This window comes from Papilio polytes, unplaced genomic scaffold (assembly GCF_000836215.1).
Source record: "Papilio polytes unplaced genomic scaffold, Ppol_1.0 DF824146.1, whole genome shotgun sequence".
Taxonomy (NCBI): Eukaryota; Metazoa; Arthropoda; class Insecta; order Lepidoptera; family Papilionidae; genus Papilio; species Papilio polytes.
This window is the reverse complement of record NW_013525058.1, coordinates 682,626-704,624: the sequence shown is the minus strand read 5'-3', so window position 1 is coordinate 704,624 and position 21,999 is coordinate 682,626. Positions and strand designations below refer to the sequence as shown.

General features: G+C 34.2%; 5 protein-coding genes across 9 annotated transcripts in view; 2 read left to right on the top strand and 3 right to left on the bottom strand.

The window, feature by feature from the left end:
- Positions 1-126: 126 nt before the first annotated feature.
- On the bottom strand, positions 127-2,611 carry LOC106111957 (probable phenylalanine--tRNA ligase, mitochondrial). The gene is made up of 3 exons (XM_013294167.1): positions 1,759-2,611; positions 756-1,397; positions 127-328 (listed from the first exon to the last, which is right to left on the bottom strand). Exons 1-3 carry the CDS (start codon positions 2,281-2,283, stop codon positions 161-163), a joined length of 1,335 nt encoding a protein of 444 aa, XP_013149621.1. The 5' UTR covers positions 2,284-2,611; the 3' UTR covers positions 127-160.
- An 83-nt stretch (positions 2,612-2,694) lies between these two features.
- Positions 2,695-5,713, top strand: LOC106111958 (endonuclease G, mitochondrial). The gene is made up of 6 exons (XM_013294169.1): positions 2,695-3,062; positions 3,309-3,511; positions 3,989-4,112; positions 4,691-4,803; positions 5,138-5,318; positions 5,542-5,713. Exons 1-6 carry the CDS (start codon positions 2,859-2,861, stop codon positions 5,635-5,637), a joined length of 921 nt encoding a protein of 306 aa, XP_013149623.1. The 5' UTR covers positions 2,695-2,858; the 3' UTR covers positions 5,638-5,713.
- Positions 5,714-5,954: 241 nt separating this feature from the next.
- On the bottom strand, positions 5,955-10,421 carry LOC106111964 (eukaryotic translation initiation factor 2 subunit 1). Its single transcript, XM_013294177.1, has 7 exons — positions 10,298-10,421; positions 9,982-10,219; positions 9,367-9,595; positions 8,219-8,451; positions 7,610-7,725; positions 6,677-6,788; positions 5,955-6,123 (listed from the first exon to the last, which is right to left on the bottom strand). Exons 2-7 carry the CDS (start codon positions 10,217-10,219, stop codon positions 6,053-6,055), a joined length of 999 nt encoding a protein of 332 aa, XP_013149631.1. The 5' UTR covers positions 10,298-10,421; the 3' UTR covers positions 5,955-6,052.
- Positions 10,422-10,806: 385 nt separating this feature from the next.
- LOC106111871 lies at positions 10,807-17,497 on the bottom strand. Of its 5 annotated transcripts, none has more exons than XM_013294037.1 (9): positions 16,811-17,497; positions 15,998-16,149; positions 15,107-15,263; positions 14,829-14,968; positions 14,542-14,703; positions 13,944-14,025; positions 13,826-13,862; positions 13,185-13,607; positions 10,807-13,059 (listed from the first exon to the last, which is right to left on the bottom strand). In XM_013294037.1, exons 2-9 carry the CDS (start codon positions 16,129-16,131, stop codon positions 11,039-11,041), a joined length of 3,156 nt encoding a protein of 1,051 aa, XP_013149491.1. In that variant the 5' UTR covers positions 16,132-16,149; positions 16,811-17,497; the 3' UTR covers positions 10,807-11,038. The 5 variants fall into 5 exon arrangements, with proteins under 5 accessions (XP_013149491.1, XP_013149494.1, XP_013149492.1 ...); XM_013294040.1 differs by having other exon boundaries at positions 10,807-13,056; XM_013294038.1 differs by having other exon boundaries at positions 16,903-17,497.
- A 185-nt stretch (positions 17,498-17,682) lies between these two features.
- LOC106111716 overlaps positions 17,683-21,999 on the top strand; it is an 8,823-nt gene continuing 4,506 nt past the window's right edge. The window contains 17 exon segments of the mRNA XM_013293859.1: positions 17,683-17,761; positions 17,860-17,996; positions 18,132-18,286; positions 18,648-18,788; positions 18,875-18,956; positions 19,060-19,155; positions 19,229-19,446; positions 19,528-19,753; positions 19,834-19,949; positions 20,021-20,269; positions 20,345-20,496; positions 20,578-20,708; positions 20,847-20,932; positions 21,038-21,199; positions 21,361-21,549; positions 21,670-21,785; positions 21,945-21,993. Coding sequence (XP_013149313.1) covers positions 17,864-17,996; positions 18,132-18,286; positions 18,648-18,788; positions 18,875-18,956; positions 19,060-19,155; positions 19,229-19,446; positions 19,528-19,753; positions 19,834-19,949; positions 20,021-20,269; positions 20,345-20,496; positions 20,578-20,708; positions 20,847-20,932; positions 21,038-21,199; positions 21,361-21,549; positions 21,670-21,785; positions 21,945-21,993 — 2,301 coding nt within the window. The 5' untranslated portion in view covers positions 17,683-17,761; positions 17,860-17,863.

The following is a 21,999-nucleotide window of genomic DNA, read 5'->3' as shown; positions in this document are numbered from 1 at the left end:
AAATATGTAAATAAAAAAGTATGTTCCACATAATCTATATCAGCAGTGAAATTCTACCTTTATTTAAACACCATACTAATGTATGAGTATGTAAATCATAATATTTAAAAAAAACACATTTTAAATTATTTAATTGATAAACAACTAGTCAACAAACACTTTATCTTATAACAACATTAAATGTTTTAACAATTGCTTTCTCAATTTCCTTATGTATTTCATTTACTTCAACTTGTGTTAGAGTTCTTTCCAAATGTCTATAAATTATGCTGTAACATAGACTATGCTTTTTTGTCTTTGGATGAACAAATCTATCTTTTAACTTCACCTGTAACAAAAAATAATACAAGAAATTTATGTTAACAATTAAATTAATTGTATAGTAACACCCATAGAATAATTTCTATTCAACACAGACCAAGCACAGATCTTGCCACTTCTAAATCCAAACATGTCGGTTTTCTACTCAATATTTGTTTAAATAAAAATTTAACCAGTAGTCTATTCAGTTATTTAAAACTGTCTTATACATCTATGCATAATTTCAAAAAGATATATTAAGCGTTTCTGGAGATATCTAGTAACAAACATCCGTCAAACAAAATGAATGAATTTTGGAATGTTTGTTTTGTGATACAAATTGGTTATTAATAAGAGTGATTAGAGCTTTATATTGCTTAAATTGTTTAGACTGCTTTATTGATGTTTGTTTCCATTGATTATAAATCCAGATTATTTAAATTAAAACAGATTACCTGTTCAATAACATCTCCTCCAACATCCCTCACTAAATCGTAAAAATCATTGTTCATAAATGTGTCAATAGTTACATCAGATGGCAACCAGAATGAAATATCATTTGTACACTGCGGATAAGACGATACCGCTTTATAAGTAATCTTCTCATTTAATTTATTCTGAAATTGTGAAACAAAACCGGAATCTTCACTCCACATTAATCGGATATCAGGTATCTTGTATAATGCCATTGCGATTCTTTCTAAGCCAAGACCAAATGCATATGCTATTGTATTATTAGGTCCTGCATTTGCTAAAATCTCGTTCCTAACGATACCACAACCGAGAACCTCTAACCAATTGTTTTCATAAAATATTTCTAATTCCCAAGACGGATGAGTAAATGGAAAGTATGCATCAACCCATCTGTGTTTCACATTATCACCGAAAAGTGAATGAACTAAACCAATTAAATGGTTCTTAAGTTGTGCTTCCATTAATTTAGTTGCTTCCAAACTGTGACAACTTTGTTTATTAGGGTCTTTTATTGAGTTTTTAAACATTTGTGGCCTTTGTGGATCAAAATAAGGCTCAAATAGCTCTAATCCAGGATGTTCATGAAATAATTGTTCCTTTCTTTGTGATCTTACTGCATCAACCTGAAAAAAAAAACTGATTATAAAAACTGATGCACATTTACATTGGTAAGCTCTGAATTTCATCTGCTTGTCTGCTCATGTTCAAATATAAGTTAAACCCCATAAAATAAAATAACAAGAGAATGCTCCAACTGCCTCATCTGTTGCTTCAAAAATTAAGTAAGGCAAGGTTAATAACCCACAAATCATTATCCCTTAGGGTCTGCACACAAGATTTTCACTTGTCAAATAATTATATTGTGTCATCTCAGTCATTACTCCCTCCTCGGTTATATTACCTTTCATGCAATCCATCCATTTCTATCTAGGTCTACCTCTACCTGTGTATTTGTTTGTGATGCAAATATAAATAGAAAATTACTTGATGAAAGACTGGAAAGTGTGTTGAATCAATTTCATCTCTCCTGTATACATCACCGATCATAAGGAAGTTGTCCAGACCTGAACGGAGAAGTTCACTTTGATGTGCGGTCATATGTGCACGCAGCAATGTATTCCTATTCATATAGTAACAGTCAGATTTGGTTCTACTCGGATGGTCCTCCGGTATTAATAAATCGTCAAAGTTCTGCTTCGTAGTCACTACAGGAGATAGGTTGTCATAAACGCTGAATATCGGATTACCTCCATGCGTAAAGGAATAAAAATAATTCACAATCCGTTGCCGAACTATCGATATCGGATTGTCCTTTTTCAAGTGCAAATCTCGATTTAAATATGACAAAATCTTTGGTGTAACGTTAGTGTAATCGTCGGTAGCATATTCCTTATTATTTATTTTCAGTATCGTTGCCGGTTTAGTTACAGTTGTGTAATGTTTATATAAATGGACCGAAAACACGCGAATATTTTTAATAAATAATTTTGTCATGTTTGGTGTACGCATATATTCTGTAGATTATTTTATGAATAACTAAAATGTTATGTGGCTGGATACTGTTTAATAATGAGAATGAGATTATTTACTTTAATTTATTATTTGATGTTTTTATATGATTTTTAAAAACACTGCACTGTCATTTAAGCAACTGACATTGACAGTTTTTAGGTTACGATACGAAAAGCTTAGATAAACAACAGACGAGAACAATCGGGAATTAATTCTCCGTTTACGGAAAAGATACAAGACAGATCGGACCTCCGTGAGGAGTAAGAAGTAAAATAAATTGGGCACACTTCCCTTTCTTTACTTTTACTGAAAATTTAGAAGAACTGAGAAGAACATTGTGATGCTGCACTGAAATGACATTAGTTTCGATGGTTAGGATCTTTAATCTTTGTAACTTCAACTTGATTTCAAACGTCAAATTGACAGATTGTCAGATGGTGACATAACCTGAAAAGGTGCAAAATATTTTATTTTTTATGTGAATTAAACTCTGAATTAAAAACTGTAATATATAGCCTTAAAGAATTCCTATTGTTAGTTTATTCATGTGCCGGTCTTAATAAGCTATTGCTATGTTACCAAGAAGATTAATTCAAGTTGCTGAGCTTGGAGCGGTTGGACTTACCGGCTATTACGTTGGACTTATAAAGAATAAAAACAATATAACTGATAACTCTGTTGTAATTGATGGTAAAATTATTCGACATATGCCTGGACTTCCTATATTTGGCACTGTATCGGCGGCTACACCATATACAGAGAGTGGATCTACAAGGGTAATAAATTACTTTTCTTTACCTTAATTATTATTTTATTTGAATGTTATACTGAAGTAATAGATCAAAGATGACTGGACTGTACTGAAATATACGGTATAGTACAAAGAAAAATGATTACAATTTACAATCTAAACTCTTCCATTGATGTTGAAACTTAAAAGTAACATTTTGTAATAAATGTATTTAATTGATCTTAAAGCCTAAATATTCAGTTTCATAGTATTAATAGTAGTGTTTTTTCAGATTTCACAAATAATGAAATATGGTTTCCCCGGCATGGACAACATAAGATCTTATGATGATTTTGTTTTATCATATGACAGACGGAACAGAGTACCACATTGGGTATTTGAACATTTGACTAAACAACACATAGAAAAAAATGACCAAGTTGATAGGAGTAAATGTGATTTTACAGCAGATGAGAGCATTCATCCATTCTTCAGGTAATATTATCAAAAATATATGGCATTTTATAAAAAGCTGTGTCTTGGGCAGATTGATTATATTGATTTGATTGGCCCAATAGGAAAAATACACTGGCCTGGTCAATATGGTCTGATATGGTTTAGGTATAGAATAAGGAGAGAAGAAGAATAGGAAGAGATGTATGGATTATAAAAGGTAACAGTGTTAAGTAGGAAGTGGTACCTATTATGACAAATTCCATGACCATTTAGATTATTTTATTAACTACTTTATAACAGAAAATGCCTTACATCTGCGAATCCGTTAGCGTGGAATTAAAAAAAAAATGTGCATAGCCTATGTGTTCTTCCAGTCTATCCGCTTTGCCTAAGCCAAATTTCATTGAGGTACTTTTAGCTGTTAGGCTCCAAAACTCTTACAAACATCCATCCATCCATCTAAACTTTCATGTTTATAATATTAGTAAGATTATAACCAATGGTTGTTGTTTTTAGGTCACAGAATAGTGACTACAAAGGTTCAGGATTTGACCGTGGGCACATGGCGGCAGCCGGTAACCACCGATTAGCACAAAAACATGTTGAACAAACCTTCTATCTCACCAACATGGCACCACAGGTGAACTGACTTATATTATTTTTTACTATACATCAGGCGTTGCTGGGAGGTAGATAAGGGGGCAACTACCCAATCCTAGAGAATTAAAAAATGTAAAATAATGAAGATTGCTTTAAATAGATAATATAATAGTAGCTATCTATCCTAGCCTAGATCATAGACTGGCGATACCACTGTGCAAATCTTAACACATGAAATCCATAGTTCCTATATCTATGAACTGTTAGGAACTAAATTAGTACCGTGCTGTAGAGTTGGCGCAACTCTAGATTATCGGCATAAACGTCACGTCCCTAGCTGACAGCTGTCAATGTCACTACAAGTATGGATAAATTGGCGCGCATCAAGAGTCTGGCGAGAAGAGAAGTGTTGTTCTGAGTTTAAAGTGACAGTATCAATTAAATAAGTTGTCTAAAAGAACCAAGTAGTTTTGCAGCTCTGTTAGTTCTACATTTAGCTATCATTTAATTCTGCAATTGGGCAATCCATTTTTAAAAGAAAACATACTTCAGTCAGTTATTTTAAACATATTTGTAGGTATTACCAGTTATGTTTTATTAATGATTCAATATTTTTAGGTAGGTGAAGGATTCAACAGACATTCATGGAATCGTCTGGAAAAACATGTGAGGAAATTGACAAAAGTCTATGATAATGTTTATTGCTGTACAGGACCTCTCTATCTGCCCAGGTACATTATTTGATCTGTGCTTTATTTTTAAACTAGCTTTCGCCCGCGTCTCCGTCCGCGTGGATTAAAAAAAATCAAAAGTGAGTAGCCTATGTGTTCTTCCAGACTATCCTCTACATCTGTACCAAATTTCATAGAAATCCGTTTAGCCGTTTAGGCTACAAACTCTAACACACATCCATCCATCCATTTATGATTTGTATGATTACAGTGAATTAAAAAAATATATATGATAAGAGCATTTTTTGAATCTGTCGTCTATCATATATCTGTGACAAACCAGAGACAATTTTTTTAGTCCTATGATTGTGTAATTTCTTATTTATTTTTTTAGGAAAGAAACAGATGGTAAATGGTATATTAAGTATCAAGTGATCGGAGCGAACACTGTCGCGGTTCCCACTCACTTCTACAAGGTGGTGGTGGGCGAAGCATCTAATGGCAGCCTTGACATGGAGGCCTATGTGATGCCTAACCAGAAGATACCTGATGAAACACCCATCTCTGCCTTTATGGTAAGTAATTTTATATCTTGATACTAGACTTCTAACAGCTTTATAGTTTAGCTATTTTAGTTGCAATGTTTTTGAACAATATTTGTATTAATTATGCAAAAATTTTTGATATTTCTAATGATACAATTGACAAATATAGATTTATCATAGTAAAATGTATCTTGCCACATTTATTTTAATTATATTCTTTGTATTTGAGGTTATATTTTAACATTGTTTACAGGTACCACCAGAGACTATAGAAAAAGCTGCTGGGCTGTTATTCTTTGACAAAATCCATAGAAGTAAATTAAGTAAAATCAATGGACGTAAAGCGTGATTTAGTACAATTTATGTAATGTTACATAATGATCTTATTTATACTATACTAGTGAATTGATTGTAAATAAAATTAGACGAAATTTGTAAATAGAAATTTTAATAAAAATTATTTGATGTTGACATGTATTTTTTTTCACCACTTCCATGTTACTAAAACAAAATGACCGTGTAAAACTCTAATCATTGACTCATCTTAAAAATATTATAAATGCAATGATGAAATTTGGCAAAGACACTTGTTTTTTTATTTAACTCCACGCGGTCGGTGTTATGGGCATAATCTTGCAAGGAATAGAAGAAATAAAACAAGTGGAATATTTGTATAAAAGGGAAGTATATTTTATTTAGTAGTTTGATGGCGATACAATATGTATAGCGGATGTACACTGTGATATATATCTGTATATCTATGCTCAGTTCTCTTCTTCCTCGTCGGAAGCACCGTTCTGTTGAGGCTCGTCGTCTCCGGCGTCGCCCATACCTACTAGAAATTAGAAATTACAACTTGTTACTACATAAAAATCATATAAACCATATTTATTATTTAGGCACAACTCACATGTGCCACACGCCAATTTTTTTTTTAAAAAAAACATTACAATTTTGCACACACACTTATAGCACGGTGAGCCAATTTGACACATAAACATGGCTTTCACACAAAAGAGGTTCACATTATTTGTTCACATCACACAAGAAATTCAGTTACACATTGTCAGCGCTATATGTCACATCATCACCCCTACCTTATCCTATTCCCGTAGGGTTTTCATCCTCCAAATAACTCTACCATCCGTCAACTCAGTCATCACTCCCTTCTTGATCATATCACCTTTCACGCAAAACATCCGTCTCTTTCTACATCTACCTCCACACATAAATAAAGTTTTCCTTGTAACATGTGATTTATCTCTCATAACGTGTACATACCAGGGTAACCATAATTACATCTACATGTCAGGACAATGCACTCATGCCGTAGATGTCATGCACAAGCTTATATTTGTATCAAGCAGAGTGCTCCGCAGCCCCAGTACCTTGGTCCTCATCCTCGTCTGCGGAGTCTCCGGCGACCTCCGCGTTCTCCGCCTCCGCGCGCTCCATCTGCCGCGCCAGCTCCGCCTCGTCCGTCGCTGTCACCACTTTAGGCTGGAATTAAAACACAATTATTAAGTACCTTTAACCTTTTAATATCGTTTTATCTATCTATACTATTATAATAAAGCGTAAACACACTTCTTTGTTGCCTACGATGTCAGCAATTACAGCATATTTTTGAATAATCATCTTATTAATAGAAAGCCCTACACTTACGTCACGATTTAGGTATTTTTACGTTATTAATTTTCAAGTTATTAGGGTTAAATAAATTGGAAAGAAACCTTCATGTGAGAAAGAGACCATAAACTACAAACTGCCAACATTAAGTAAGCAAGGTTATTATGTAAACGGTAATTTTGTCATTTGCAATTGAGAATTTGACAAATGTAAATATTAAAATAAGTTTTTATAATTTCATGCGGACAAAGCCACGAGAGAACAGCTAGTCTGAAATATAGGTTATAAGGAAATGATTGTTTTAAACAATAATAAAATCAATTGACAGAGATTTTTAACTACTACTAATATTAAACTATAATTCAAATGTATAAAATCTCTAATTACCATGTAGTATACCAACATTTGTGATGTCTTATTTTAGTTCCTCAATTGATATCATCTACTGGTCATTTCTCAAACATACTGGATTTCGGTCTTTGTTAGCTATCTGCTATTCAAAATTTTAATATAGTTTATACTTTCAATTATCTTCAACCTTGACGTTTCCAAATCATCGAAATCAATGATGGGGTCTCACTATTCTTACACTTCATTCAACTAAATGAGTGTGTGAGAGAGAGAAAGAGAAAGGGGGAAAGAGAGAGGAGAGACGGTAAACGTCAATAGCGAATCTCTTGCGGGTAACTTACCGCCATTTGTACGTTAAACACGCCACCGGACAGTGTGATCGTCTCCTTGATCTTGTCTATCGCGTCCTGCAGCGCTTTCAGACCGTCAGTCTTCTCCGGCGTTGATGTCGTCATCACTGACAAAATTATAAATATTATAGTTTCCAGCTGACAGGATGTATCAAAATCACTATGGTTAGGTAGGTGAAACACAACATATAGAGAAGAAATTCTACATTATATCAAAACACATATCCAAACTAGTAAATAAGAAAGTATAGTTTTTCGTATACTTCACAAGTGGACCAAAAGGCTATTGACTATTGTCCATAGATAGCAGCTTAAGTTAGAAGGTAAATGCATATTCATCAAACAAAACTCAGAAGTAATTCCTGACACCTGTCTCACTTTTACAGCAGTTAATGCTGTTATCTGTACTAATATTATAAAGAGGAAAGATTTGTTTGTTTTAATTTTTGTATGAATAAAATAACTCAAAAACTACTGGACCGATCCAAAAAATTCTTCCACTATTAAAAAGCTAAGTTATCGGCGAGTAACATAGGCTATGTAATACTTAGCTAGTACACTATTTTTTAGTTTCAAAATATAATTCAGTGTGTTACTTACCATATAAAGGTGGAGCTATCAAATTGATCTTTATTGGCATTTCCTGTGTAGAGAGTGAAAGGCCTGCTTTGAGCGCTGCTTTCACCGCATCAATACCTTCGTAACCGTAGCATGCACACTCAATGTCAGCTCGGATCTTCACCGCTTGTGAAGTAAGCTTGCGTTTGATATTTTCCAATAGAACTTGTTTTGTATTCTCATCAAGTCCACATTCATTGAGCACAGATGGATCTCTATATCATTAAAAAATATGCATTATACTCAAAAACTAATTATATATACTGGTATATTATGTCCTTACTATACTAAGTTCAAAAATTCTTTTACCTTTAAAATGTTACACATAAAAAGGCTAGATAAACTAAATACCTCCGAGCTATACAACACACAGGTATCAGCAAACTAGCTAGTGTATCACCCAAAATAATAATAATAATTAACTGTAACATAACAGAGTAACAACATCTATATTATTAGATTTTTTAAATCCGCTTGAACAATGTTGCATGCATTTTGTACACACAGGTTGTTTTTTTGTCCCTGCACAATGTTATAGACAAAAGTTATGTAAGAATTACACATAGAATTTCTGTCTAATACTACTACAGATATATTTTACACTTGCTAATAATTAATTTACAACTTTTTAATTTGTAACCTAATATTTCTCATAATATTAATACAAGCCAAAATTCGACAAATTAAAAAAAATCATGCAATCAAACACTTCATGCTAAGAATCGTTAACATGAGGTGTTCTTACTACAGAAACATTGAATTTATACTATCAACATATTTTTATTAGGACAACATTGACATTTCTTCTCCCTATTTTTGACCGACTTCCCAAAAGAAGGAGGTATTCAATTCGACGATACGTTTTTTTTTCATTTATTTTTTTTATAATTTAAGGTGGCAAACGAGCAAGCGGCCAATTGAATCCACCGAAATAGAAAGTAACCACTGCCCAATAACATCCGCAATCGCAGATGCGTTGCCTACCCTTAATTGATGGAGAAGACACACATGAAGAGTATACTTTTTCTTTCTATGCCTCTCCTCCACAGTCAAATCGACTTAAACAGACAGTAATATTGTTTGTATGCAAGTTTACAGTAAGCATATAAAATACTAATTAAATAACTTACACAGCAGCCTGTTTGAAGAAATCAAATGCTGATGCCTTCTTCTTATATTTTTCTTCGAAATGCCAAGCAGTTCTTTGATACAGCTCTTCCAGCTGGTCTGAACTCTCGTAATGCAACAGTTCCGCAACATGCCGCAGTATTGAATTCACTGCTTTTGCTTTTGCAAACCTCTCTGTACACTTCTCTATATCTTCAGCGGAAACACGACGTTTTGACAAATCTATGTAACCTAGAAGCAGAAAAAAAAATTAAACACAGATTTATAAGGTTTATTCAATTTTGTACCAAATGTAATTTTTTTTTATTTCTTTGCATCTTTTAATATCTGCTAGTGACTTATAAAACTCTGAAATGCAGTTTATCCTTTGTTTTAGAAACACTAAACACAATTCTTAAATCAACTGTGATCTACCAATCAATATCTTTCTTACTAATATTATAAATACAAAAGATTAGATGGATGGATGTATGTTACAAGACATGGTGGAGGATAGATGGTGAAACTTGGTACGAATGTAGATCACATAGGTTACTTGATAAATTGTTTTATTTTATTTAAGGAATCGCAGGCAAGTTAGTTAATAAACAAATGTTATTTATAGCACTTATATTTACCTTTTTCTTTATCTACTCTGATAACTACAACTGGTTCAGTCTTCCCAACCCTAATAAGTTTGTTGATGGACCGAATACGTCTTCTCGACAACTCAGATAAAAGTATCATGCCCTCAATATTGTTGTATTCAAGTAAATGGACGTACGCGCCCATCTCTGCGATAGACCTCACAGTCACCATAACTACATCTTCAACCTCAGGATATTTCTCCTGGTAAAACCGACACGACAACGGCATCTGTAACAATTATAACCTATGAAGTGAAATATCGAACAATATTCCAACTATAGTTTCAGTTTAGTATAAAAGTAATACCTTGCGTTGTTTTCTGTAAACAAGTCTTTTTAATTAATAAAATAAGACTATGATGAAATGTTAAAATGTGTTCACGTTGAACGTCCTTGACAGTTGTTTAGGTTGACAGCATCTGTCATAAACGAGTGGGAACTAGGGAAGCACGATGTAACAATTTTTGACTAGAGCTGCGCCTTAAGGCGGTTTTAGGTATCTATTTTTAATTCACGTGTAAATAGCATTTAAATAATAAGCATACTACTTTTACTGCTGTATATAAGCCGGATCTTTTAGATATATAGATAGATAGGGTTATTTATTATGTGCGTCACGTAATGCATAACGTATTTTGTTGAACCCTTAAAACAAACTTCAAACATAAAATAAAAAAAAGAATATTAGTTAAATATCAGGTTTACTATTACACTTACTATGATTAAAGACTACTTTGGATATTGACTATTTCATTGGTCTCAGTATAAACTGATATGTAGTGTAATTAATATAAGAAATAGAGAAATTAAAGACGATTTTTAGTAATCCTAACATTATTTTATAACAAAATTATGAGTAAATTTATACAATGAACTTAGTTGCTTTAAACAGATACTGTAAACCATAAAAAACATTATAGCAAATGATTTAAGATATTTTTCTCAAAAACTCCAAGTTTAATGCATTAGTTTGTTGCTTTTTCCTGTGGTACATTTTCTTTGAAAAAGGGTCAGAGTCAGAAGAAATAAAATGACTGACATTATTTGACTATACCAATGTATTTGCTTTTCTCTTCGCTTGTCTTGAATCACAAATATCAGTCAGATCTACAGTGAGTTTTCTTTTACTTTCTCTGTGTTCTTCTTTTTCATTATCATCGCATGGTATTATTTGTATGTTTCCATTTTTAGCCTCAATTCTTCCAACAATCTCTTTATTTTTTGCCTTGACAAATAGAACATTGTCTGATGTTGTAGTTGATTTTGTATCAGAATTAATATTAATAACGTTTAATTCCGAGTTTGAATTTAGTTCTTTTATTTCATTTTGGTCATTTTGATCATAGGACGAATGTGCAGATTCACTGCTTACTCTGGTTACTAATAAGGAGTTGGGAAAAGATGCCATTTTAAATTTTCCACTGTCCAATTCGTGTTTGTCCAGATTTGTTGAAATCGATTTGTCCTGATCAGAGTTATTTTCCAATGGAGAGACAACGAGGTATAGAGAGTTTTGCTTGATTTGGCACTGTAGGTTTATCATAGGATTTTGATGTGGAAGACATGTGGCGACATTGTTTAAGTCGTTTGACCTGTCATTAGCACATGATTTATTATTATTACGGTACTCTGTACATTCACACAGTTTTGTACATAAATGTCTTAATTTCTTATTATTTTCCTGTTTCTGTACTTCATTCTGATCCCATTTACAATTTTTACTTTCTCCAGAAATTGATTTGTCTCGAGTATTCGTGCTCGATGTAATCTTGGTCACACCTTCATACAGTATTTTACTTTTTTTCGATTGGTCAGAGATTCCGGTTTTTTCATCATTTGTAACATTTTCCAAAAATAGAGCCACACTGTTTTGCAATGGCATGTTTGATTTTGGTACTTGAACCGTGTCTGCTTTTTTAATTGGACCTTTAATCAATTTTAGTACCTCCTTCCGGGAGTTATTTGGCAAAATCTGATTAGTTACTCTTGTTTTAGCTATCTTTTTAAGTGGATGGTCTATCAGTATTGGCACTACTTGAGTGATCCTTTGCTTTCCTAAGATTTCCGCTGCTTGTTCAGCAAGTCGTAATTTTTTTACGTCACTCCCTAATTTGCTTTCTTTTAATTTTTCATAATTATTAAATGTATCTACCGGGCATCGCACTAACTTTATTACTGAATTGGTTTTAGGAACGTTATAAGATTTATCAGTTTTATTTTGTTGTGGTAACAATTGTTTAATATTCACTTTACTCTTATCCACGGGACTTTCTTTAATCAAGGATATATCTGATGACGTGTTTACATAATCGTCGATTTTCTTAGCATTTTTATGGTTTGGTACGTCTTTTTCTAATTGGACTAATTTGACTGGAGGATTGGTATTGTAATTATTCGAAAAAAGGGGGCTTACTTCTATTGCTAGTAAGGTTTGACCGAGTTTTTCTACATTTCTGTCATTTTCAGTATCGTTGGAAGACTTCTCGGATTTATTTATTTCATTATGTTGTAAGGACGCGTTAATGTCCTCTATACTTTTACCGAGAATATAATCTGAGTTTTTAAACTCGTAACTTTCCTTTGTTTGTTTAACTCTGTTACTTAAATCTTCTAAATTAGGATTGTTTGTACGTTTTGTTTCAATCAATCTATCTATATCTACAGTCACAGGTTTACAATAATTCAGCAATCGCCTATTTCGTTCACTTAAGAAGAAATTTACGGGTATATTTTTTAGTTCTACAAAAAAATCAGGATTTCTTCGCAACTGTTTAGAACTATACGTTCGCTTTTTTTGTTTTTGTCGCATTTCTCTCGAAGAATTGATTTGTGGAATTTCATATTTTGAATAGTCATATTTCAATATCATTGGTTTACTCTCAGCTTCGATACATTTTATGAGGTTGTTGCCTTTAATTTTGAAATAATTCGTATTTTTAAACATACTCATATGATCCAACTTCTTTGTATATGATATTGGAAACAGTAATAGTTTAGGATCTATAGTTTGGGAAGAATAATTTTCTTCCTCGCAATTGTTCTCGAGTTTTACAACGGTGATCTTGTCTTCTAAAAAAAGGAAAAGATTAAAGGACTTTATAGTTTTTTTGGTAATACTGTAGTTATAATTAACAACAAATACCACATATAAAATGCAAATAAGTGTATATAAGAGACAAAACGATATGACTTACCATTTTCTGTATTTACTTGACCACATTGATTGACAGTTTCTAGATCTTTGCACTGTAGAAGTTGTTCATCAGTAAATTTAATGTTTTCTACTGTTCTTTCCATTTCAAGGGTTTTTATTACTTTTCGGATTAGATCTTGATGCTGTTCAGTCGTAGACACTAATAATTCAGAATTTTCAATGTCAAATTTTCCCTTTACGTTAACGATTTTAGGGAAAATGGTTGGTGTCAAAGTATCTTTATCTTCTTGATAATTCAGATCACTGATATAAGTATTTTCTGGCTCTAACAAATCGATATCGTTGATACCACTTATACTTTGCTTGGTAGTTTCTTTTTCTAATCCATCTTCACTTTCAGAATCTGTATTAAGGTCTATGGTCTCAATTGATGGTTTTATTTCAATAATTTCTACATCATCATCTGCAATATATCATACTAATATTATAAAGAGAAAAACTTTGTTTGTTTGTAATGAAATAATTGAAAAACTACTGGGCCGATTTCAAAAATTCTTTGGCTATGTTTTATTTTATTTTTTTAATTTCCCACAGACAGAGTCGCGGGCAAAAGCAAATTATGAAAAGAAAGAATTACAACGAACTTATCTGGTTACGTAGACTAAAGTTTTATCTACTTACTGGAAGTTTCAGATTGATCCAACTGTCTGCAGGTTTCCTGTAAATATAGTTATTAAATTTATTTCATCAATCGAGTAAAATTAATTTACTTTGTACAAAACATACACCAGAAACTTACAAGATCACTGTCTTTAACAACCATATTTATCTTTATTAAGCACTTCCAAGGTATGAATGGACCGGTTAGGATGTTACCGTATCTAAAACAAAATCATCTATACTATTATTATAAAGCGTAAACACACACTTCTTTCTTGCCTAAGATGTCAGCAATTACACCATATTTTTGAATAATTCTTTCTTTAATAAAAAGCCATACACTTGCGTCACGCTTGAGGTTATATATTTTAACGCCGTTAAACTTAGAGAGTAAATATTTTGGATAAAAATCCTAATGTGGGAAAGAGACCATAAGTTGCTGCCAACATCAAGGAAGCAAGGTTGTCATCATATCATGTCATTTTGACATTTGTAATTGATAATTTGGCAAATATAAACAATAAAATAATTTTTTTATAATTTCATGCGGATAAAGTCGTACGGGAACAGCTAGTATCATATAAAAATTAAAAAATAGCGCAGAGCTATGATATTCCTATTACAAAATTCACAGAAAGGTTCTACTTGTGGCGGTATGTTTGATGTTATAGCCTCATACATCATATAGAAATCTTTTCTGCAAAATAAAGGTAACACTCTAAAACCAGCTTACATACCTACTAGCTATTAATTTTTGTAATTTTGATGCCCTGGGAACTTGATCCATAAAATTACTTTTTCCTTGATATATCGACCAAAAATTGTGGAAGTTTGTTCTAACCAACTCTTTCAATTGGTACCAACGAAGCTGTAGTAACATGGCGGAGCAATATCGACCACTGAAATATATTTCTTAAATAGCAAATACAAATTATTATTTTCATTCGTCCTAACATAGGTTTAAAATCGGTTTAAGATGACTATTAGGTTGAAATCATATAACTTCAGGGTTCATTATACTAACCTGGTGTTGTAAACCTTTGTTAAATTATGCCACCCTTTAGCGACTTCTTCGGGTGGCAGATTCTCAATATTATAACTACTTACAAGAATATACAATTCCCAAAGGACTTTAGACTCAGGATGTCCATTTAGTATTGAAGGCTGCAAGGAGTAAGGCATATATTTTTGTGCATATTTTGGACAGTAAATTTCATCTTAATAAGTTGTGGCTTTGTTAACAGAAATTACATTACGAGATTAATTTTTAGCGTATCAAGGACTTAAATGATTTTTTAATACCTTTCCGATAACGTCGACATTTTCATGAACGAGTACTTTGTCAAAAACAAGCCAATCGTTTTGTGTCATTTGAGCTACATCAGGTATCAACTCTGTTCGGTCCTCGGCGTCCAGCAATTTGGACAATTTCTTCTTAGTCAACGTTCCGATGCGTTCCCTAAAATCACCTCTACATTTTACTAAATGGTCACAATCATTTACGATTTCTTTTTTTTTATCTAATAATTACGTCTTTAGATTTTTTATGTCGTTAAGTGCTTTCCTAAAATCTAAGTCTACAAAAGTAGAGGAAGGCTGAAGCAAATATAGATAGATTGTGAGAATGAGGATCCTTAAGAAGGAAGTGAATTCAGATATTACTGTTGATAGAGATGTATAAAATGGAGCACATACTGTGGGATTATTCCCAACCGTCACCCCGCCTTGTCCCCAAATGAGTATTTAAAGTTTCATCCGTTCCACCTTTTAGTCCCACTATCACCAATAAGGTGACAGATGGAAACGTTGTGAAACAAAATAAGTTCCAACCGTCAGTTCGTCGCAAAAGGTGGGAAGGATGAAACTTTTTATACTCATCTGTTCCCAACTAGGGACAGAGCAGCGTGACGGTTGGGAATAATCCATACTGTGCTAAACGCATTAACTAGCAAGAAAGTAAGTGATGATATCAAGCATTTTAGTTTCGCCTTACAAGTAAATTAAATAGGACACTACCTCCATCGGTATATTCATGCATTTACAAATGAAAATTACTTGTATGTCTGGTACAAGTATTTTTATTCACACAACATCGATACTTAATAAATGACGGTAGTTATAAAATGTCTCATGAACTAATGTCATGCAAGTAATAAGACAGCATCAACCTTATCAACCTGTATACAAACTTACCACAATAATTTGCAGTCCAAACCATACTCATCTTTTAATCGACTCCACATTTGATCTCTAGGTTCATTTTCCTCGATCATGTGTCGAGCAAGGTCTTGCACAATCTGCTTTTTGAATTTCTCCAGAATCGCCATTTGATCTATTTTCCTGTCCTGTTACGGCAAATTTACGCCCATCGGTAACAATTTAAAAATGGCAACTTTTATTTAATTTGATTTACTTAGCTAAATATTAAATATCTGGAGTAATCAGAAGGAGGTAATTAACATTGACGAGTAGTTATAAATAAAACCTAGTATAAAACGTTGTTTTCTGTTCTAACATAAATACATTTAAAAGTAAAGACCGTCAAACTATCGGTTTCGGTTTCGGGACAGTTTCGGCCAAAAGTCTAGTGTTCGGCCAAAAGTTTCGGTTTCGGCCAAATTGTAATCGGAACATTTGGTCCCGCCAAAACTAGTGTTCTTGAATTTTATTCCGTCGATTAAAAACCCTATCTATGAAAATTGCATTAATAATGTATTAAACTTCAGTACATAATTTCAAATGTTTTTTCCGATGTTTCGATTTCGGCCGAAACAAAGACATAGGCCGAATGTTCGGTTTCGGTTCCGGCTGAAAAACCAGTTTCGGTCGGACACTTTTAAAAAGTTATACGTTTCAAACCATACATTAAATACATATTAAAATTAATTAAATATCTAAATTTTTGGCTAAAATACAAAATAATAGGTAAGTTATATTTATGTTGTAGAATTATAATCTTGCTTCATTAAAAATGGAAGGGACGTTTTATTTCTCTTTCATATGTACCTTATGATGACATTGACACTGACAAGCACAAACCGCGCATGCGCGTCACACTGCTTCGCAGAGCGTGGTTATATTTGTTCACATGGATTTACCTTTTGTAATCACTTTAATCACTCCATATGAACCAATATCGTAAAACAAACAAATGTGAAGCAATGAAAATTATTTGTAATCCAAATATAAGCACACAACGTCTCAAAATCGGCGCAACACAAACAAACGATCAACACAAAATGGTCTCCTTCAATTTGACATTGTCAGCTGTTGAAGAGGGATAAAAACGCTATCGAAGCAAAATGACAGCGAGAACATAGTCTATCTCATTTATTTTATATAGCCATCTCAGTCAGCCAAAAAGATTTGATCGTGGCGTCTCACATTCCACGGACCCTTACTAACAGAATTGACCTCTGTTGAAAAAGCTAAAGTGCACATAAAAAATGTTTAAGCTGTGGTATTAAGATTCTATTTTGTGAAGCACTAAATATAACATTAAGGCAAAAGTATCGATGTTCTCCTAGGTATCAACCAACATCCAACGTCCGGTTTGTGACGAACTCAATTGATTATGAATATTTGCTACGACAATGTTTTAGGCGCCGATAAATATTTTAATTAAAAGATAACATGTTTATAAATGTCCCTCTAAATAACTGAAATCGTTACCATGGTTACCATTTACTTGTTTATTAGCTTAGCAACTTGGTGGTTTAGAATTAAAACCTATTGCATACATCTTTTGTTTTATTAAAATTAGCTCAAGCAAAACTACAATTTAATGATTCTAAATTATTGCTAAAAGGTGGTTTAATCATAAGAAATGAGGAGGATTTCATTCAATTTTTATTGCATCATGTCTTTTTTTCAAGAACCTTTGTTTAAATTGCATTCAAAATTAGTTTTTGTTGTATTAATGATGTCTAAAAGGAACAATTAAGGCGTAATAAATATGTAAGTAAGAATCTGTATCAGAATTGCATTACTTTTCGAGTAGATACTTACTTTTTCTTGAATAGCAATAATAGAATTGAATACGTATTTTGTTCTAGCAAAATGGGTACAGCATTAATCAAGCTGTTTTCGCCGGGAGATGTCCAAGCAATGGGCTCGGTGCTCGACCGAGTTATATCTCAACCTAGTACAGAAGAACACACTGTTCTTTATAAGCTTGCCGATTACAAGAAAGGTAAGTCAACATTAAGAAGAACATAAAGGGTTAATATTAGAGTCCCTTCCAATAAAGCTAGGACATTTTAGATATGGAAAAATACAGTAATACGCATTAAAAATTGGTAGGAATGTTCAAACACTATGTTTATAGGTGGTCTACTGCTGGAAACGTACACCAAGGGTGGTATGATAGCAGCGGAGAGGTTGATACGCGAGGAATTCTCCTCGTACATGTATACAGGTGGTCGAGGCCGGGTGATAAACCGTGCTGAGTACTTACGCTGGAAGTTCAGGGATCAGGAACAGGTGGGTTACTGATATTCAGAGACACAGTAATCTATCTAAATTGACAGAAGAACCCTGGCACGAACAAGACCGGCCTAGAGCCTAGTTTGGGAACCAGGCGCTCGACCTCTATTTTGTTTTTACTAGTTTTGTAACAACTTTTATAAATAAATCTTTATGTATGTAATAAACTGTCTTTGGAGGGAGTAAATTAATTAATGCAGCACTTAGTCATTTGATAGTCTCTATTCATGACGATTTGAATAACGTTCTGAGTTCTGAGAATGACAGCAAGAAACATATTAGTTGTAGCTGATCTTAGTACCTAGTGTCCTTTCTGTTTCAATAGATCAGTGATTGTAATGTGTGTATATTTTTGTAGGTAGTATTACCAATAGAAGCGTCGCTATCTCCGTACGATCCACTCGCTAAGTGGGAAGACCATATGGCTTGCTGGCAGATGAGCTACCGCGGTGCCCTCGGAGAATCTCTACTGCATTTGTTGATTATCTGTGATACAAAGGTCTGTGTCACATAGGACTTAAGCCAGTTATTCGGTTAGATGGTTTTTACAATATTGAAGAAGTAAGCAATGCATAATGATTTCAGACCCATACGCGGCTAGCAAGGACTCTAGTCAAATGTTTTCCGAAATTGTCGTTAGATGTCGTAGAGGGTGAAGAGTATTTGGGTAAATATCGTATCTAAATATGATATTAAAATGACAAACCTAAGTGTTCTTAGGTGTCTTAATACATAGTCTGAATATAAATATTTTTGAGTGTATTTTTCAGGTGCCAGCGCTTTACATTTAGCAATAGCATACAGCAACAATGAACTCGTCCAAGATTTGGTGGAGGCTGGTGCTGATGTCAGTCAACGAGCTATCGGTAGTGACATTGAGAGTGTTAAATCGCGTTTGCTTTTATACGAATTTAACACTAAAAATGTTATACTTTCTAGGTAGCTTCTTCTTACCACGTGATCAACAACGCGTGCCTCCCACCCGTCATTCTAATTACGAAGGCCTAGCTTACCTCGGGGAGTACCCCCTAGCGTGGGCTGCCTGCTGCGCCAATGAGGCTGTCTACAATTTACTTCTAGACTCGGGAGCTGATCCTGACTCACAGGACTCCTTTGGAAACATGATCCTTCATATGGTTGTTGTTTGTGATAAACTGGTAAGAAGTGAGAGGAATATGATAATGAACTGTTCAGCAAAAGCATTTAGGCAAAAGTAGCGAGGCCTATCTCCATTACAGGATATGTTCGGATATGCGTTGCGACACCCAAAAGTACCGGCTAGTAACGGCCGCGTCAACCATGCTGGCTTCACGCCGCTAACGCTGGCATGTCAGCTGGGTCGTGCTTCCGTCTTCCGAGAGATGTTAGAACTATCCGCTAGGGAGTTCTGGAGATACTCAAACATTACATGCTCTGCTTACCCCCTTAATGCATTAGACACATTACTACCAGATGGAAAGACCAGTAAGTGAAATTATATGTCATTTTCTTTATTAAATCTTTATTACAGCCTAAGATTTAATTATAAACCTTGCTTTTTCCAGATTGGAATTCTGCGTTATTTATAATATTGAATGGAACAAAACAAGAGCATTTGAACATGTTGGATGGTGGAATAATTCAAAGACTACTTGAAGAGAAATGGAAGACATTCGCTAGAGTAAGTGAAATATGTCAGTCAGCAATAATATAGACTTTTAAAGGATTTTAATATTCGAAAACATCTTCTAGCAAAAGTTCCTCAAGCGTCTAATGATCTTCATGCTGCATCTTCTACTTCTTTCTGTGTCTGTGTACTTAAGACACAGCAGTATTGAGGCAGACTCTAACCCTAACTGGGGTTTGGAGGTGACTGACGCAAGAGGCGGAATACGACTGGCCAGCGAACTGGGAACCATACTGAGTACACTTTCCTATATAATTCTACAACAAGGTGATGAAATAAAGAACCAGGGTTTGGTCGCCTATTTCAAACAATTGGTAAGTAAAGTGGACGAAAACGATAGTAACTTTTGAAAATTATCATCTTTTTTTAATAAACTGTATATACTTTAGATTCACGAGCCTGCCAAGTTTATATTTCTGGCGTCCAATTTGTTACTCCTAGCGTGCATACCGGCGCGACTCTCGCGTCAGATGATGGTAGAAGAGGCTATACTCATATTCGTCTTGCCCGGCTCCTGGTTCTTACTTATGTTCTTTGCGGGGTGAGAGTTAACACTTTCAGTGACACAGGCTTACGAAAATCGTAGCATGGAGCTTGCTAACTTTTGTAACATGTTTCATAGTGCGGTGAAGCTGACTGGTCCATTCGTGACAATGATCTACAGCATGATAACTGGAGACATGTTTACGTTCGGCATTATCTACAGCATTGTTCTCTTCGGCTTTTCACAGTCTTTCTACTTTCTTTATAAAGGTAAGCATCTATTTTAGTTATGGCCTTTTTGCCCCACTCAACGAGTGCGTAGTTGCTGGCTTGTATTTTGCTTGTAGGCCAAACTGCATGGGGCTGATTTAAATTAATACCCATTGCGATCAAATTATTGTGGTCCAGGTTTCCCGAATGTCCAGTCAACTTTATTCTCCAGTTTTCCAAGCACATGGATGGCGCTGTTTCAAATAACTCTAGGTGATTATAGTGTAAGTTAACTAAGTTTTGTGTAGTCTTAGTAAATATAAATTTATGTCCTCCTTTACTTGTCATTAATATCCCAAGAGCGTGCTTGATATCTTTCAAACTTCCAGTACACAGATCTGGGTATGACGATATATCCGAACTTGGCGAAGGCGGTATTCGCGCTGTTTATGGTGTTCGTACCCATCCTGCTGCTCAACATGCTCATCGCAATGATGGGCAACACATATGCGCACGTCATCGAACAATCAGAGAAGGAATGGGTCAAACAGGTGAGCACGGTTTATAGATCTACGAAATTTAGATTTAGTTTAATTTAGTTAGATCCATAATTAAAAACTACCCTAAACGTAGATCCATAATCTTTATCTGGCACCACCCTTTTCTATCGTCCAGACTGCTATTTAACTAATTAAAATTTGTATATTCCAAGTGGGCAAAAATCGTGGTGGCTCTAGAACAATCAGTGGCGCAAGAGGATGCTCACCGTTATCTGCAGGAGTACTCTATAGGGCTGGGCCCGTCAGACGACCCGCGCTACGAGCAGCGCGCTGTTATGGTCATCAAGAGTAAAGCAAAAACCCGCGCTAAGCAACGGAAGGGAGCTCTTGCTAATTGGAAGGTGAATATCAATTCTTAAACATCATAGATAATTTATTATACGGGTGTTTCATATTGTACGGGCACCTATTTTACTTTTTTTTCTGAATAACTTGATTATGATATTCTTTCTTTGTTTTAGCGCGTTGGAAAAGTCACGATCGCAGAGTTGAGAAAACGTGGAATCACCGGCGAAGAGTTAAGGAGACTGATGTGGGGCCGCGCCTCTATCTCTACACCGACCAAAGCACCGTTAGCGTGAGCAATTTAAATAATACATTATAGAGTATTGAATTACTAGCTCTCTAGAAAAGATGAGCAGGTCCTCAAGCACCTTTCTTAACTCCATACAGGTTATTGCTTCAGATGTAAACTTGTATTATTTTTCTGCTAATAAGTCGTCGTATTTATGTGTAGTAGAAGAGTACCACCACCACCTGACTGCGTTGCGGCAGCGGAACAGGTGTTGAAC